This window comes from Patagioenas fasciata, chromosome 9 (genome assembly GCF_037038585.1).
Source record: "Patagioenas fasciata isolate bPatFas1 chromosome 9, bPatFas1.hap1, whole genome shotgun sequence".
In the NCBI taxonomy this organism is placed as follows: Eukaryota; Metazoa; Chordata; class Aves; order Columbiformes; family Columbidae; genus Patagioenas; species Patagioenas fasciata.
The window spans coordinates 17,173,750-17,191,999 of NC_092528.1; the positions used below are offsets into that span (position 1 = coordinate 17,173,750).

At 39.6% G+C, this 18,250-nt stretch overlaps 1 protein-coding gene across 2 annotated transcripts; it reads right to left on the minus strand.

Annotated features, from left to right (window-relative positions):
- Nucleotides 1-478: 478 nt before the first annotated feature.
- Nucleotides 479-18,038, minus strand: LOC136105276 (phospholipid scramblase 1). Of its 2 annotated transcripts, XM_065844966.2 has the most exons (9): nucleotides 17,893-17,994; nucleotides 13,093-13,124; nucleotides 12,198-12,299; nucleotides 9,668-9,837; nucleotides 8,649-8,691; nucleotides 7,368-7,588; nucleotides 6,402-6,563; nucleotides 5,168-5,329; nucleotides 479-3,955 (listed from the first exon to the last, which is right to left on the minus strand). In XM_065844966.2, the coding sequence occupies exons 2-9, from the start codon at nucleotides 13,097-13,099 to the stop codon at nucleotides 3,896-3,898; spliced, it is 927 nt and encodes a 308-aa protein (XP_065701038.1). In that variant the 5' UTR covers nucleotides 13,100-13,124; nucleotides 17,893-17,994; the 3' UTR covers nucleotides 479-3,895. The 2 variants fall into 2 exon arrangements, with proteins under 2 accessions (XP_065701038.1, XP_065701039.1); XM_065844967.2 differs by lacking the exon at nucleotides 13,093-13,124 and having other exon boundaries at nucleotides 17,893-18,038.
- Between the last annotated feature and the right edge of the window lie 212 nt (nucleotides 18,039-18,250).

An 18,250-nucleotide genomic window follows, 5' to 3' on the forward strand; every position in this document is an offset into this window, starting at 1 on the left:
AAGCCTAAATAAAAAAAAAAAAAAAAAAACAACAAAAAAAAAAAAAACAGAAAAAAACCCACACAAAAAACAAAAACAAAAAACAAACAAAAAACCACAAACAAACAAAAAAAACCCCACCACCTACAAAAAAAAGAAACAAAAAAAACCCCAAACCACACACAAACAGAAAAGCACAACCAAAGCCTGGAGCAGATTCCCAGGCCTGCCAGGCCACAGCTCACCCAGTCTTCATCATCGTTCAATCCATGCCACAGTCATGAACAACTGAAGTAATCTCATGTCTAGGGGGATAAATGCACCTCAGATGTAAATCAGAGACATTAAACCAGCAATGAAATCAGGCTGTTTGCTTTGATGTACCTGCTACAATATATTAACTTTTTTCATTAGGTAGTAAATTACGTCAGAAATCATAGTCCAATTTGAAATGTTACCATTTACCAAGCCTAATACAATTTAAGGACACTACACAGTATTTATGTGATTTATTTATTTATTTTTTTTTTAATCAAGTATGGCTTAACATACTTTCACACACATTTTTACATTTTCCTAGTGGCACATAATTGCATTTGAAGCTTAAGATTTTGCAGCTTTGGTGGGAAAGACACATCTAGCTTTTCACACTCATGCAGGGAATACATACTTTGGAGATAGTGTAATCTCAAATTCTTCCACTGAGAACATGAGAATGACAACTAGCAAAACTGCCTGTGAATCTCAGAGCGAGGTTTTAAGCAGTGAAAACGTAATTCCAGTGCTAACACTGCCACCTATTGCCACTCGTTGAACAACAGCAGGTACAATAAATCATCGTCAATCTCTGTTCTCATCTCGTCCCTATGTTTTTTGTTGCAATGCTTTCATATTTTTTTCGTATTTTCTCCTCACTGCTGCCTTTAATAACATAGCTTTATCAGAGGAAAAAATTCAAATAAGCCAGAACCAAGTAATATGTCTGCAGAACAGAGGAACAAGTCTGTTCAGAACAAAATCAGCAATGAATGGAAGTCTCCCTGTGAGGCATGACAGGGAACTACTGGAGTCCTCGAGCGATCTGATCCAGTACCTAAGCATTAGGATGCATATGTACTTATATATATATCTAATGAAAGCATATATAGAGGTCCAGACCACACAAGAGATTTCTCCACTATCTGGGCTACTCCATCCAACCTGGGAGAGCTGCAGCTTTTTCTTTGTTATTCCTCCCCATCCGATCTCTTATTATTTTCTGTAGGGTTTTTATACCTTTTTACCTCATGTTTCACTAATTTTAAGATCAAATCTTACCATGATTGCTTTTTCCTTGAAATGGCTTGTTCATCTTGTGATATAGTGGTGGTTTCCCCTTCATGCAATCTATATTCATTTCCTTGCCCTGGTCTTAAGTGGGTTCCCTTATCTGCAAGTTCCTCTGATTCCACAGCTTCCTCCCTGCATCATGCTTTCAGCTTTGCCATTTATCAATTTGATAACTATTCCAGCCACATATTATTAGCATTCATATCATACTATGCCCATTAGTAGTCAAACACTCAAGCCACACAATTTTACAATACATTTCCAACAACAAAGATTTTCTCTATTACCCCTAGCATTTCCAACAAGTTACCACTGTATCTACAGTAAGGGAGCTAAATTCAGTTCAGCAAAACCAGTTGCTTTCTTCTTCCCTGACTAATCATTTATTGTGCAGTCCCTGCTCCTGCTGTCAGCTTTTGGACAAAGTTATTCTCATTAATAAAACCAAGATGAGGTACATGAGAGATGTCAGGGATGTCCAAGGAGGCCTTTTAATGAACTTTGCTAATACAAATTAAAACATTTTTAGGAGACCAACTGTAATACAATGCACTGTAAAACAAAACTCCTCCTCTTCTCCAACTAGCAAAATCATTCTTCCCAGTTAGCAAAACCTCAATCTTGCCTAAGACCGAAGAATGAGTAAACTAGTTTTGTTTGGGTTTTTGTTTGTTTGTTGGGTTTTGTTTGTTTGTGGTTTTGTTTATTTTTTGTTTCTTTTTTTTTTAAAACACTTATAATTTTGCTTTCTCAAAACTGGAATTAACTATTCGTTTTTTAACTCAGAAACATCATATAAATTATGTCTTTCTGTGCAGTATAGACCCTAGGGTTTCATTAAGTTACTGCATCTCCTGTACAGCTGGGGATGTAAAACTTACAGGGATAATGCAGATGGAAAGTTCATTCACAGAACTAAAGAAATCTATCGCAAATCTTACTCTGTAAAGTTTTTATGTAACAGCTCCATCTAACTGAAATGGTATTGAATAACAGGCAGCATGCTAAAAGTCTTCCAGTGTTTTCCAAAGCCTGGCATTATGGATAGGGGGACAAACCATTGTATTGCATATAGTCTGATGGATTAAGAGTGGAGAGTTCTAGAGTCTGGTGATTTATTAAATATGGATGCTGTTATGGGTTCTTTCAAAATTAAGAAATATAGCTCCAAGAATGATTTATTCTGCATTTAGCACAATAAGTCTCAGAAATGAGAAAATGAATACACCTGTCTATAGAAGTTCTTGAAAAATATAAGGAATAAGTTATTCTCAATTAAATATGATTAGGAGAAAGAGATTACAAAGGTGATAAACTACTGTTTGAAAGACTGATTTTCCAGTATCTCATTAATAGCTTGTCAATAAGGCCAAAATATTTTCAAATCAATAATTTGGTTCCCTAAATGACATACCATTTTAAAGACTTTCAGAACAGTATGGATGGTTGTCGGAAGTTCGTACAATTCTTATAACACCAAGAGAGTCCAGGTACATACCAGCAATGGCACTCCTCTTTTCCTCTGCTGTTTGAATGGCCAGGAGCAATCAGTAAATTAAAAATACTGAACAAAAGGAATCTTTAGCAGAACCAGAATACGACTGAAAATATTGGCAAGGCTGTCTCCCCACAGCTGGATGCCAAGAACCGCTATAAACACATGCTTGTGTGAAGCCAGAGTAACAAACCAAAACTTTATCCATTGCTCGCACATCTAAATAAAGCTATAAATGCTAAGAGATAGACCTACCATTTCATGCACCTGCTTTTTCAGTGGAATTCTTCTGTTCATTATTCGTACCCCTTCATACCTACAGACTGACTTATAACCTGTGAAAACCATGGACTAAATGAAGAGGAAAGAGGACTGGAGAAACTGAAAAGTAACTAACTAGTTTTTCCTGACTTCCGGAAAAACACACTAGTGCACAAACTAAGGGATTATTAAACAGAAGCAACCACAGGCATTTATATTTCCTCTAAACTTTTGCTGGTGAAAATCAAAGCCTTTAAGTTTCAAAACAACCTAAATGATGAAACTAAGTTACACTAAATAAGTCATATTTGACAGTAGATTTATCACTAGATAAATACAATTTCATAGTGATTTCTGATAGTTCTGTTCACTTACATTACTTTGTTTTGAACATATACATTTGATAAAAAGTTGGAAACAACAGCATGCAAATAGCAAGGCAAAACTACTGAAGGAGGATACACAGGAAAAGATCCGGATCTCTTTATTAGGCTCACTGCTTACATTAACATTGAATATAGAAACAGTCCTCTTTTTTAGGAACTAAAGTAAATGTAATGAGTTATTTTAGAGTTGTAAATTTCTTGCAAAAAATGGCTGATGTGTATATTTGTATAAATCACAATATTGATCTGTATAAAGGGTTCTTATTTGACTATAACAAATTATTTCATCAGTTTAAAAAATAAAAAGACCATAAAGCTTTTAGTTTATAGAAATATAACTACACGCACAAGATGTACATTTCTCACATTCTTACAGGAGCTCTGCAATTCACTGGAAAACTGGGAGATTTATGTTCTTCTTCCTTCTGTACAAAAATTCTAGATTTCATTGCCAAACTCCTGCTCGCTGTTTCTTATCACCAGCATGCTCGAAAAACATGAAATCCTAAGAAGGAAACAAAAAGCAAACAAAACAAATACTTCTTAAATGCAGTTCTTAGTTTAGAGATCTCTTGGTTGCTTTGCAAGCTTTTGGAAGTACCTTCCTCTCAGAAACCTCCTCAAAAGATGAGAAGAAGGTGGGGGCACCTCTCCACCCCTCATCACCTGGGTTTCTCAGAATAGGACACCCACAGAGAGAGAAAGATGGTGACAGACATACACAGAAACTTTAAATTACCACTACCTGAAGCTATGCTTCCTTCACTCAGGATTCCTGCCCTGGCTTTTTTCAACCCAACTCAGTCCCCTCAATTTGAACTTACACTGGAGTCCATCATAATGGTCATTATCTTTAGTTCACACCTGGGAGCCCCGTTTTCCGTGTCTGGAGTCCTGGGTTGCTCACACTCACTAACACTGTACTTCTTGCACATGAACATACACAGCCAAGGAAAACCCGGGCTGTCAGAGGCTGGTTAGAACGTTCCAAACTCAAGGTGCTTCACATGCCCCTTTCCTCCCCCTCTGCAGCCCGGCCAGCACAGAAGCAGTGCAGTTTTTGAAATGGTCCCTGATGCTGAATTGCACAGATAAGTGGAAACAGGAGTATGTCGCACACTGTCTTCGAAGAGCAAAGTGAGCCACACTGCAGGATCTGACATGGCACAGAGTGCAGCTTAAAAACCCTGTATGGAGTTAGATGTGCTCTGCATCCCCGAAGTCCCTTCCATTGGCAATGATTCCTCTATGAGCATTTAATCCTGCTCAGCTCAGGGGTTCACATAGTTCCAAGGAGAGTCAATAGGACCTGACTGCAGCATTCATCTGTCCAGGTCACCAGCTCAGCAGGCTGCTCTGGCTTCAGATGGGTCTCTTGCCTACTGCTGATCTGCACTTTTCTGGTCTCACCTTCCACATGAACATGCTTGCCTCTTCTAAGGTGTGTGTAAGGAGTCTTCCCTTTACAGGGTTTCTCAGTCCTATTCACATACGAAGCTGTCCTTAAATACAGTAAGAGCTTCATGTAGTCTAGAATAAGCTTATTATCTAAAATAATTCTTTGTTGCCTTCCATGGTTAGTTTTACACACAGAAAGTTCACAACAAGTTGTCACCTGCTTCAATGAGCTCAGAGTCAAATCCTTTACCAGCATAGTTTGAACATGGAGATGAAAAAAGTCAGTTCATATTCAAGTATTAGTGAATAACAGACTTACAATAAGGAAGCAAGCACCAATCATGACAGCTTTCATTTTTACATCAAGGTCCATTGGGAATGTGATTCCAAAGTTATCTGCATCTGTAAAGGCTTCTCTCACAAAGCCAGTCCACTGCTTAGAAATCCTCCCAACAGTAGCAGTCTCATCCACAGACTTCACCTAGTTCAATATAAGATTTTAAAAAGCAACATCAAACCTATCATTCATAATATTCCCAAATCCTTTTCGTGATAGATCCATTTGAAAGCTTCAGATTGTTATTTGAATTAATGCAGTCATTGAATCCAGCTGTTGGTACCAAAAGGCAAGCCTGACTATCACAAAGTCAGTCTTAAATAGCACAGACATGAACTTAATTCTAAAACTGACTGTAGAGTTCAATGCTTTAATGGTGTTGGAAGACAGCAACCACATGCACACACACACTCTGCTGGAAGTGGTGTATTTTAGCCAAGAGAGTGAATTAGTTTCTCCTGCCATGTATCAGGAACTGCTCAAGTGAAAAATACACAAATTACATTTTTTTGTTCCAAAGCAGAGAGTAGCCCTTTGTCAACATTATGTTTTCCACAGTTAGATCCTGTCTTCAGGGTCATGTGAAAAAATAGTCCTCAAAATAAAATGATGCTAAATTTAGGTTAGCAACTATTTGCAGCATCATTTAAAATATTAAATGGTAGACTAGTGTTTCGACTGTTTCATGTGTATGAAAATAATAATGCATTAATCACTATTATTTTTAAGTGAAAGTTGTAACTCTTTAGTCATTCAAATCTATATTTTAGGTCTAAGTTATCTTTATTTACTTGAATGATTATTAAATAATTATTACATTGAATGATTATTAAATATTTAAATGAGTGCTTATAGGAAGTCATTTTAATAAGTACCTGATGTATCTCAGAATAGTATTTTTTTTGTTAAGGTTTAACATAATAGATTCTAAAAGCTTTTGCAGCTAAATATTTCAGTTAAGAGATTTGTGCGCAACCAGAGGGAATCGGTCTCGCTGAACACTGATGTACGTCTTTAAGATGTCATTCCTGGAAGTTTGACAGGCTTATCTAGAGTAACCTAGATATCTACAGAAATGATTATATTAGCATTAAAAGATTATGTACTAATTACTTAATATATACTACGGTTCAGTTGACAGGTAATAAGTCAAGCAACAGACTACTATCAAACTACTACCTGAAAGAAGACACAAGCAATTTTTAGCATTGCAAACCTCAAAATTAATGTCCTCACAACAGCTGCAGACAACACATGGGCCAATGATTTTCAGTATATCCATTTTTTTCTCATTTTGAATGGTAAACTTTGGCAGGCAGGGATGCCAGTTCTGGACGACGTAACCAACCGGTGTTCCTGGAGGTGCCTGAACTTCCAGCTTCATAGGATAAAGAAAACCTCCATGTGAATGTTAATGCTTGTTAGACAAAACCCACACTAGCACATAAACAAAACACAACAAGTTTTCCACACGTTCTGGCTTTCCAACTCATGAAGCTGCATGGGGTTTTCTGTGAATGTTGTGTGCAGACAAACTGCAGACCTCATATGCAACTTTTGCTTTCACTGAAAACAATAAGATCCTCCTAGGGCTACATGTACACAATCTATATATCTACAGTAGAAAGATCAAAGTCTAGTGAAAGAAAGGCTGTGAGCATCCTGAAAGCGTTCAGTGAAGATATCACAGGACACCGCTACTATAAACACCTCAGAAAGAGCTCTGCATAGGCTCAGATTTGAGGCTTTACAAGTTGCATCTCCCCAGTTATTTTAACAGTAAAAATCTCATAATTTCATATGTTGAATTTCACTACAGTTTTCAAAGCAGTATAGTGAAACCTCTAGCTGTTATTTTATGAAAACTGTTGCCCAACTCTGACACCATTGCCAGTGCAGATTTCAGCACTAGCCATGAGTTCCCTGATATGCTGTTGAATCAAATTTTTCCTTACTGTAATCACAAGTGGTCAGAGCAATCATCCTAAGTGTTGCAGCACACTGGCTTCTTCTCAGACCAAGGAGATCCCATGCACAAATCCCACAGATCTCTCTCCCCACAACTTACAGACCAAACCTGACTTGTTTCACCTCGTCTCTTGACTCAAGGCAACCCCATCTTAAAACTACACATGTGCACCACATCGCATCTGAGGGAAGATGGTGAGAGGGAACAACTTACCTCCTGTAAGCAGCAGGGAAAGCAGCATGAAGAACATCGGAGGGGTCTCTGCAGTGTTATCACCTCGTGGCCCAGGTTGTCTATGATCCGGAGGGTGAAGGGTCGTGATGGCCCACAGCAATTCCTGGTACAGCAGTCAGTGTCCTCTGCTGCAAAGTACACCCTTTGCCCCAGAGTATTCTTGATTTCGTATTTGTTGTTCGTTTCAAAGCCAGTCAAAACTGAAAAATAGCAACAGAACTGTTAAATTTCTGAGGTGCATCTGCTCAGAAAAGTCACAATGCTAACCCTAGAGCTACCATTTGGGAAGACAGAAGCAGCTACTGGTGAAGGGAAGCGGTGGGGAAAGAGAAGAGCCGTCTGATGGAGAAGGTCAGAGAGAAGCCACCACAGACATGGCAACGCAGAAAGGACACAGAGATGTCCGTCTGTCCCATCCCACCAAACACGGACACCCACTGCCAGAGGAAGCACCACAATTAGCAATAACACAGCACAGAAGATTCCCAGGGAAAAAGCTGAAGGGATAAGAATTAAGGAAACTTGTGAATTTTGGGATAAAGCAAGAAAAGGGCTCTAGAGGGCACAAATATGTTCAGAATGAAAAGGCCACAAATAAAGCCTCACAGTCAAGATTCACAGCAGCACAAATAGAAAACAACAGGAGCCAGGACAGAAATTTTGATTAATTTCTCTAACAGATGAAAGTACTATTTGAAGCATTATGTAAAGAAAATGCAGCAGCATTAGGTGCCAGCCAAGATGGATGGTCCACTTTATTTTTTCTGTTTGAAAGAAACTGATAACATGACTGATGTTCCTAAAGTGAACGGAATGAGGGGAGCAGAATGAAAGCAGTTCAGTTCTCTGGAATAGCAGGACTGCCTGAAAACAAGATCAGAGCTGCATGCCAGTCTATGGAATTAGATGGAGTAAGAGAGGACAGAAAAGAAGATCTTTAAGTAGAGAAGAGAGGCAAGTAGAAATCATGTGCATGAATAACATGGGAAATGCATAACCAGCTACAACTAGCTCCTAAGATTATTCAGTCACATTGCTATGTATCTCTTAAGATACAGAACCTGCTTAAAATCCTCTGCCACCCCATTTTCTCCTTCCTCTCCTGCACAACTTCTGCAGGAACTGAGACAGAGAACAGGGGCAGGAAAGATAAAAGCAGCAATCCACCTTAAACATGTAGTGTCAAAGAAAGTCTAAATTTTACTGTCCTTGAGATTACGAGATTTAAACATTTCTCTGTTATAAATACTTTTCACTTACTCTCAAGAAGTTCAATTTGCTGATGAATTAATATCTGGTCAATCTGTTCGTGTTTGAAAAATTAAACAGAATAAATAGTTAAGAAGTTGTAACTAAGAGAAATGTAGTTTTAAAAAGCATTACTGGTTCATTTCAAAATGCAGATTTATGGATTAATACATTGCCCAGAGGCAGGTCATCTACTGGTAAAGCTGTGGAAGTAGCTCACAGCGCCCTGTCTTGTCCAGGTCAATTCAGCAGAATAGTGTTTCAGAGCACATGGCAGATTTCTGGAGTTGTACCCAAGCCGGTCTGGTTACAAGCACACAGGGCTCAGCTACCTGTGTTCCCTTCAGAGCTCACGGCAGCTCATCAACAGAGCCTGAGAAATTTTAGAGCAGAAGCTCAGCTGCTGCTCAGCTCTGCGTGAAACTCAGCTAAAATCAGCCTCTCTTCACTGGTGCTTTTTTTTTTTCTTGAGTTATTCGCAAAACTGGCAACAATACATCTGTACTAAGCCTTGACATTTGCTCCCAGTGATGAGATGAACTGTACTTTTACAGTATAAGGACATATTCTGTAATATGAAAACAATTCTTTTTTTGTTACTAGCATCCTCTACATTGTGAAGTCTGACTGGCACCTCTCCTAACATTATGAAGAGGTGTGAAGAAATCATCATGTATAAAATTAAGCCCCTCTGATATGCTACAGTTGCCCACATTATATATACTTATTTATATACACCTTGCCAGATGACATTACATGTCACAAACAGTAGCTTCCGAAATGGGAAGGTGTATGATAGCCCTGTGTCCCTGGTCATTTAGCATCTCACTTGGTGGGAGAGCACTCCATGACGTGCTGCAGCCATAACAGGCATCTCCATACTCAAACTACAAAAGGCTTCAATTGTGGCTCAAATCTAGCAACATATGCAGCTGCAACAAAGCTGAATGCCTTTTTCAGCTTTTTCACAGATGCAGGCTACTTCTCAGGTGAATACCTGTTCTTTGGGGAAGGAGGAAGGGTGCAAGTACCTGTGTGAGGTATTCCAGTCCAGGAGGGCAGTTGGGGATAGGAGGTGGGACAGGCATCCAGATTGTCCCCTCCTTCACAAAGGGTTGGTTCTGGATGGGCGGAACAGCAAGGCCAGGTGGGACTCCCATAGCTGGTACCTGGAAGCCATAGCTCTCTGCGCCTGCGACACCTAGGGTGGTAGGAGAGATGCAGTTATGAAACTTGGATGTTGGAAAATAATTGCTCCCTAGATCTTTGAAAGACTAATTTATTCACCATTTTGAACTGTGAAGATCCTTACACCTACAGTATACTTCGGTCATGAATACTATAACTTTCATGAGGGAAGTTACACTGGATTGAGATGTTCTAATCCCCCCAGACAAAAACAATAAATACGTCATTCTTGAATACGGCAGAAATTTTATTCAAATAAAGATAGGCAATTCAAAAATTAGAAATAAATAAATGAAGGTTATTTCCAAGTAGAGAAGACCTTATTGAGACCTTATCACTCTCTACAACTACCTGGAAGGGAGGTTGTAGCATGGAAGGTGTTAGCCTCCTTTCCCAACTAGCAAGCAATAGGGCGAGAGGAAGTAGCCTCAAGTTGTGCCAGGGCAGGTTTAGATTGGATATTGGGAAAAATTTCTTCACTGAAGGTGTTGTCAGGCACTGGAACAAGCTGCCCAGGGAAGTGCTGGAGTCACCATCCCTGGAGATATTTAAAAGACAGACGAGGTTCTCAGGGACATGGTTTAGAGGTAGACTTGGCAGTGTTAGGTGAACAGTTGGATTCAATGATCTTAAAGGTCTTTTCCAACCAAAATGATTCTAAGACATAATACCTTTAAACACTTGAAAAGTACAAATGAGGAATTTTAAGTCTACTTTTTTTTTTTTCCCGGAATTATACCTTCTACTTATGTGACAGGAAATGTCCTTTCAGCTGTTTATCTGCCGTTTTCAAGCCAGTTAACTGTGACCTAAAAATGGCACTTCCCCATTTGTTTAATGGATTACAGGAAATCCACAACTCCTTCATGGAGGAGGTGTATAGCAAAGAAGGAAATAGTTCCATATTTTGTGAAAGTAACTTCTCCAGTTAGCACTCAATAGGAAACACAAGCTCTCATGAAGCACTTCAGGGTCTAAATGCTCAACCTCCCACCAGATGGCACAAGCATCATGGTCGTGCTGCTCACAACCCATCACATGTCCCCAGACTGTGCACAGTTGCCTCGCCTGGGTACGGTCCTGCAGCAATGTGGTCTTTGCTAGAGAGATGTTTTATGACCTTGTAGCTGAAGCTGCCAAAGTTGTTACAGAACAAGATCTATTTTTTTTTTCTCATTTAATACTTTCCTGGTAGGCAGACAAGGCCTTCAGTGTGATGCAGAGGAATTTTATGTTTTACTCAGAAGCAAGCACAACACAGAAGTCACAAAGAATATTTTTGTAAAGCTGTACAAAGGCAAATAGCTCAAGAGATGCTTATTTGTAGACTTATTTTTAGCTCAAATCAGTTCAGCACCAATGTTTCACACTACATTACAAAACATGGACATTACAAAACATGGACTACACCATGTGAAAGCTCACACTGCAGCCATAAGCAGCAGAGTATCTCAGCTGATGTAAACATCTGTGGCTTAAAACTCATAGGATCACTCACCTCACAGAAGGGTCCACCCTTATGGAACACAAAATTACTTTTAAGTCTGAGCAGAGGCTTCGCACACAATCTACTGCTGTCAGGTACGTGTGCATATACAACTATTCAAAAGGAAAAATGCTTTGCTGACCTCCATCACACAGGTAGCACATGCCCATTCCTCGCTGAATCTCACAGTACATAGAGACCTCAGACTGCTTTGCCACATGTTGCACAAGCTTTAACTTAGAACAGCACAGTAACTTACGCGAAAATTTCACATTTAATCTATAACCTATGCTTTGAGCCTGATTGTTAGCTCTTGCTTATTATGATTTGGTTTTCAGAAGGCAATTTGTAGGTAGAACATAAGAAGCTATTTATGAGTGCTGTATTTGAATGTGGAGCAGAAAATGAGATAGAGGAGAAAATTAAATGCGTAAAAATGTGAGGTATAACCACATGCAAAATACAGCAACAGAGTAAGAAACAGGAACAGAACACATGGACCAGCAGAACTGCGAGAGCAAAACAATTGTCCAGATCAGGATTTCTAGAGAAAAAAAAAAAAGTGCAATTCTGAAGGAACATGTTAATTAAAAAATCTGATAATCAGCAAGAAGCTGCCACACTTTAATTGCTTTGCATCAGTAACACCTCTCTAACAAACTCCCCACAGTGAGAAACATCCAACAGTTTTAGCTTCTACCACCACTGGTACTGCTCAGCACATACTAACATGTAGCACCAAGCAAGGAAGACAACTTTTCAGCAAAACAGAAATCAACAGAAACGCTACAGAATTAACAGCAGAAAAGTAAATCAGATATGGTTGCCCTCATCCTTCCCATAATTATTTCCTAATGATATAGTAGATCTGTCGCCAGGCAACCTACCTTGGTAACTCCCAGGTGCATGCTGCGGGTAGCCATAGGGGACTTGATTTCCTGGCGCATAGCTTACATTTGGAAATCCAGGTGCTGGGGCAGGGTTATGTGCTGGAAGAATGGAAAATATGCTTTGAGTATTGCTCATTTCCTCCTATCCTAGCATGAAAGATCCCCAGAATTGCTTCCTTTTTCAGATCAGACATAATTAAGTAGCTGTTTTCTGTATAGCAAAAGCTGTATAACAAGCTTGTGTTTATTAAAAACATTAAACATCACTATAATTTAAGGGAGTTCTGATCCTTAAAGTGCAGAAAAAAAGGCAGGTATTGCCCATTATGTCATGAAGATGTCACAAAAACACTGAATCATTTTGCTTAGAAGGGACCTCTTGAGGTCACCTGTTCCAACTCCTGCTCAAGCAAGGTCAGTTCACTATGTACCTGAAGCAGAGGTGCCTTTGTTAATTTATATTTATAAGGAGGCCTTAATTCAAACAATTACCAAGAAACTGACAGGCTGTCCTCCTGTACAGAACAGACTCCACTATATAAAACATTATCTCCCAATTTCTTCAAGTTAGGACTATATTAATGCCTCACCAGCAGACTCAAAAGGTTATAGATTTAAAAACATTTACCAAGTTCAGTTTGTAAGCAGAAATAACTTCAAAGTTTATTTATTTTATTCAACTTCTAAAATAAAGATCTGAAAATATAAGCTATATGTTTTCTAAATGATTCCATTTTAAAAAATAAATCATTTCAATTTAAAACATGTATCTATCTTTCATAATATTAGAAGGTAAACTAATAACTAAGCTAATATTACTTGAACACCTCTGAAGGACCCATGTTATCATTGATATTAACAAAAGATGACATTTTGTTTATATTTTACTCACCTTGCATTGCCGTGGATCTGCTTATAATTGTTCTGCAAAACAACATTTTTATTTCATGGGTTTTTTAATATATAATTTCACACAAGAGTTACTCAGAGTTCTCTATTATTGATAAAAGATACCTGCCTACCTAAACTGTATGGAAAAGGTGAATTATAAATACAAGCTAAACTACCTTTAAATATCGCAGCATCCTTCTAGGCTACATCTCCACCACAACATCAATCTGAATTATCTATGCCTGCATTTATGCTTTGAGGATCTTGAAATCATCCTCAATTCAGAGGAAAGCATCAGGATATGCTGGTATTCCATGGCAGTGCAGGACTACACTGTGCACCCATTCAGAAACATCACCCAAATCACATGGAGTAATTACTGCAGTAATTTCAGATCAACTAGTTTAGTGTATGGATGTTGACTAGAAAACCTGCTTTTGTAAATCCTGGAGCAGCTGTGATGCCATGCTACCAGTCCTCAGTTCTTTATGCCATTCCACTTCTGAAATGGCACTACTAAATAGCACATATCCGATTCTTGTCGCCATATGCTAATTGCACAGGTAAGTGGGCTTCCACAGCAGAGTATCATGAGTGAAAAGGCCAGCTGCTTTTCTTTCTGCTCTTCCAGGGTTGCCAAAAGGAGTTAAAAGCAGAAAGAACATTTACTAATGCCAGCATTAACCTTGAGAGATGAACCTTTCAGTCTCTGGGGTAATAAGAGAAACATAATGGCAGCAACTTCTATTAAAGACAGAGGTCCAAAATAGCCAGCAGATCCATAAGGGGAAGTATAATAAAGAATAGTATAGGAGCTCCTTTTTGGGGCTCAAAAGCTTTAAAATAAACAATAAACCTAGTTATTCTTTAAAAAGAATACAGTTAAAGTAATACTATATTTTGTCTGTTACAGTTCTTCCAACTAGTTCAGTTCAATGAAGGAGGTCAAACCTGGAAACGAAACTGAAACCAGTTCCTTTCTGCTTTTCACTCGCAGAGTAAAAGCTGATGTCAGAAAAGCATGTATAATGGTTCTGTGATGACATGTCATCTAGCTCACTTCCCAACTAATACACAACATCCTCTTTGTTTAATAAGTAAGTCTTAAGGTATTCTTTAATATGTTTTTTCTTTTACTTTACTAACAAAACCACCGTCCTGTTTTACATGTTTTAAATGGATTCTTGTCCCCATATGAACACAGGTTAAAAGATAGTAGAAAATAATTTAAAATTCCACATCTAATTTAAAAATCTGAAAGAAAACGTTCAAAGTACGTAACTAAATCTTGTCCTCCCAGTTGATAATCTAGAGTGACAAGGTTAATATATGACCATATTAATATGTTGACAAAACTACCAGCTTGTAGGAAGTAGCACAAATTAAAGATTAATTAAAAAAAGTTATTTAAACTACCAAAGATCAGTGTCTCAGTCTGTACTGTGAAATGTTCCAGCTTCCTGAACTTTAGTGAACTACTGTGAATTACAACTGAACCCTTTGCTAAAAAGAGAGCAGAGACAGAATCATATTATTTATTTAAAAGAAAGGCTTTATAGTAGCCCAGAATATTTTTTTCCACTACAACCATACATATTCACCTCTGTGGCAACTAGGATTTAGAAAATATTGATATGCTTTATAGTTAGAAAAGCAACAAAGATTTTACAAACTTCAATTCCCATTTCATAAGACATGATGCTAGTCAATATTATTTATTTTATTAATATTGTTCTTTTTCTTCTATTGCTTTTTATATAGACTCCTACTACATTCAGTTCAGTCACCGATATTAACACATTCTTAGTCATATGCTGCTTTTCACGTAAATCATTTGTAAAGATTGTGAAATAACTGAAAATTCGGAAATACCACAGCAACGAGGAACAAAAACTCACTTTCATCAGCCTTTATATTTCACAATCTATTGTTCAGCCATGATGTTACACATGGGGAAATTCGTGCCTGGTGATACCTCAGTCAAAACCAGCAGCAATGGGCAGACTAGTCACTTAGAAATGTGTTGGTTCCAGCTGCTTGGGTTACACAAAGCAATGATTTGAAGCCTACATTTTCATTTCAGTTTAATAAAATTAGGCTTTACATGCTGCTAGGTGTTATTAGTTCTAGTAGCAGTTTTAAAATAAATATAGGGAACAATCATTGAAACATTACTTACATAGCAGGGAAAAGTAAAGGTATTTGCATTTAGCTCCCAGTAATACAAAAAAAAAAAAAAAAAAAAAAGGAGAATGCTATTTCTTTGTAATGGAGTTAAAATTCCACAGAAAAATGAAAGAAGGTGCTTCAGCAAGAAGTCCATTACTGAATTAATTTCAGTTCAACAAAAACAGCAGCTGCATGAATGCCTTGTGCTACACTGACCACATGCTGCAACCTGAATTCACAGCATAAATCGAGAGGAAGTTGTATGGGAGTGAATAAGCTAGCCATGGCGTTCCAGAAGAAGCAGCTGTATATCTTTGCGTACATCTTATAAAAAGCTTTACAAGGCCCATTTAAAAGCAGTCTGATCTAAATTTGAATTTAGCCTGGCTTTAAGCAGAGGAATGCACCAGATGATCTCCCAGGGTTGTCCTTTCCAACCTAAATTGTGCTAGGATAACAAGGGTCCTTCACATTTTATTATACTGCCTGAGGTATTTGCTATTTAAATATTCCCCAAAATCCCCAGCTGAAGCACAAGAAGGATGAGAGGAGGGGCTGGACCAGGCTCTGGCTCCCAGCACCTGATTCTCACGGGCTATTCTGGGTTAGGGCTCTGCAATGGAGCCTGTGCCAGGAAAACCCAGTGAGTTAGAATCATAGAATGTCCTGAGTTGGAACGGACCCACAAGGATCATCCAGTCCAACTCCTGTCCCCGCATATAACAACCCCTAATCCCTTTCCTGACAGATTCCCGTAGTAACTCATAGCTCTTGGTCCACTCTCCCAAAGGGAGTACAGATAAGGAAGAAATACCCTCTCTTCTCTGGAGAAGGGGACATACCTGAGTTCAGTTTTACACAAGGGAAAGCAGAAGTGATTTTGCTGTGGGGAAGGAAGCACCAGGGGAACAAGGTGCGTCTGTGTGATGAGGGATGACTGTTAATGAAATACAGTTTCTAGATGGTCTGAGCTCCCCCTCCATGCCTGACACCGGCAGTGGGAAAGGCAGGGCTGCCTGCCCTACACAGACCCAGCCACCTCTCCTAGAAGCACGTGAACCCTGCAGCATGGTTTCCTGCCTCAGCCACTGCAATACAGAGGAAATGAAAGGCAAAAGAAGCGGCACACACACCCCCCACACTAAAGCCTCCTTCACCTGTGGGTTAGCAAGCTGACAGCAGACTCCCACACCTCATCTGCTGTACTGCTCACGAAAGGAACCCATATCAAGAAGTTTTATTCTTCATCCACTGTCCCTATATGCTGTACTACCTAGAACCCATATTGCCAGCCTTCCTCCTCATCCATAGGAGTTCCCAGACTATTTTCTGTGTGCTCTCAGAAGCAGCAGTCAATTGCTGCGATAGTCTAAACCCTCTCACCTAGCATCAGCATATTCAATGGGTCCCTCACTTCCTCCTTATTTTCTGAAATTGTTACTGAAATTGAAGCGACCCTCAGAGGCATCCGGGAGTCCAGGCACAGTGTCTTCCCCTCTTCAGGACTCCTGATCCCAGGCACTTAAGGACATCCAAAAGCTTTTGGAAAGGAAATCGAGGAAATAATGGTTCTGAAGGAATTCAGAACAAAACTATTCTAGTTCAGAGAAGAGTAAGGAAACTACATGCCCAGATTATTCTTTTTTGAGGAATGGCAGAATGTCCGTATTTCTTTTCAGTCACTTTCTCATTTTCATAACTATATTATACAACCAGATTTCCCTTACCCTGATGCACGCCAGTAGATGTGCTGCAACTAATTTAGAGAGGCCTTAATTCAGTTAAGCCCAGAACTTCCGTTTTTTAGCAGAAAAACATCACAATCAGTTTCGTTTCTTATCTAGCTCGCTAAAACCCTGCCAAGAGCATATTAACATACACCCCCAAGCACAAACATCACATGGTGCCATTTAAAAACCAAGTCACACCCTTTCCAAGAAGGTTTATGATTCAAAAAACAGACTTAAAAAGCCAATTAGCTGTGAAGCATGCAATTAGTTCCCCCTAGCTAGCCTTTTAGCATTTCTTTGCATTATCACATGATATGAGACTATTCAGCCACTGGATCTTAACCTTGACTGGTGGAGAAACAGTATACTTACAAATAATTTACATGATATAATTAAATGGGCTATTTTCTGCTAAAGTTAACAAAAGAGCCTTCAGAGAAGGAATGAAATGTTCTGCAAGTTGACATAAAATTATTTTGTTCTCATTCAGTAAGATACCCTCTCCCCTCACACAGAGATCTCTACTGAAACCTGGAGTCCCAATATCTGAGAGCTACAATGCAGGTCACTTCACGGCTGGGTGACAGGATCGCGACTGCCCAAACTATGCCTGCTGCTGTCACCTCTCTCGAGTGGGGCTCTCCAGTGACAGCCTCAGCAGCAACATTTTTCCTTAAACCAGTCTTTGCAAGCCAGTTACTTTCCCACATCTAATAACTAACTGTTGCTAAAGAGAGAGATTTTCTAACTTAATGCACAGTCCCAAATTGGAAAACTGTGGTCCTTTTAATCATCAGGTCCTTTTCACAGCCCTGTGATCGAAGAAAAAAAAAATAAATAAAATACCCGAACAGATAAAGCAAATCATATACGGTAAAGAAATCATATATTGCAAAGAATACCCGTTCCCAAAGCCAAGGGGGCGTCCCGCACACTGAACCCCGCTTCCAGCGGCGCCGGACCAACTACGACCCCGGCTCCGCTCCGCAGCGCCCGGCGGCCCCGTCCCGTCTCCCCGGAACACCCCGCACCGCGGGGCGGGCACTGCCCGGGGCCGACCCGGGGAGGCCGCGCTGGGCGGGCGGAGCAGCCCGGCCGCCGCCTTCCGTGACAGCGGGGGGAGCGGCTGCTGGATTTCTGGAAGGGACCACGGTAGTGAATGGGACCGGGAAGCACGGCTCGGATGTTCTGGCAGCCGCTCTCCGGGCCGTGGTGCTGGCATTGCTGGGGCCAGGAGAGGAACCGCATGGGTGAAACACT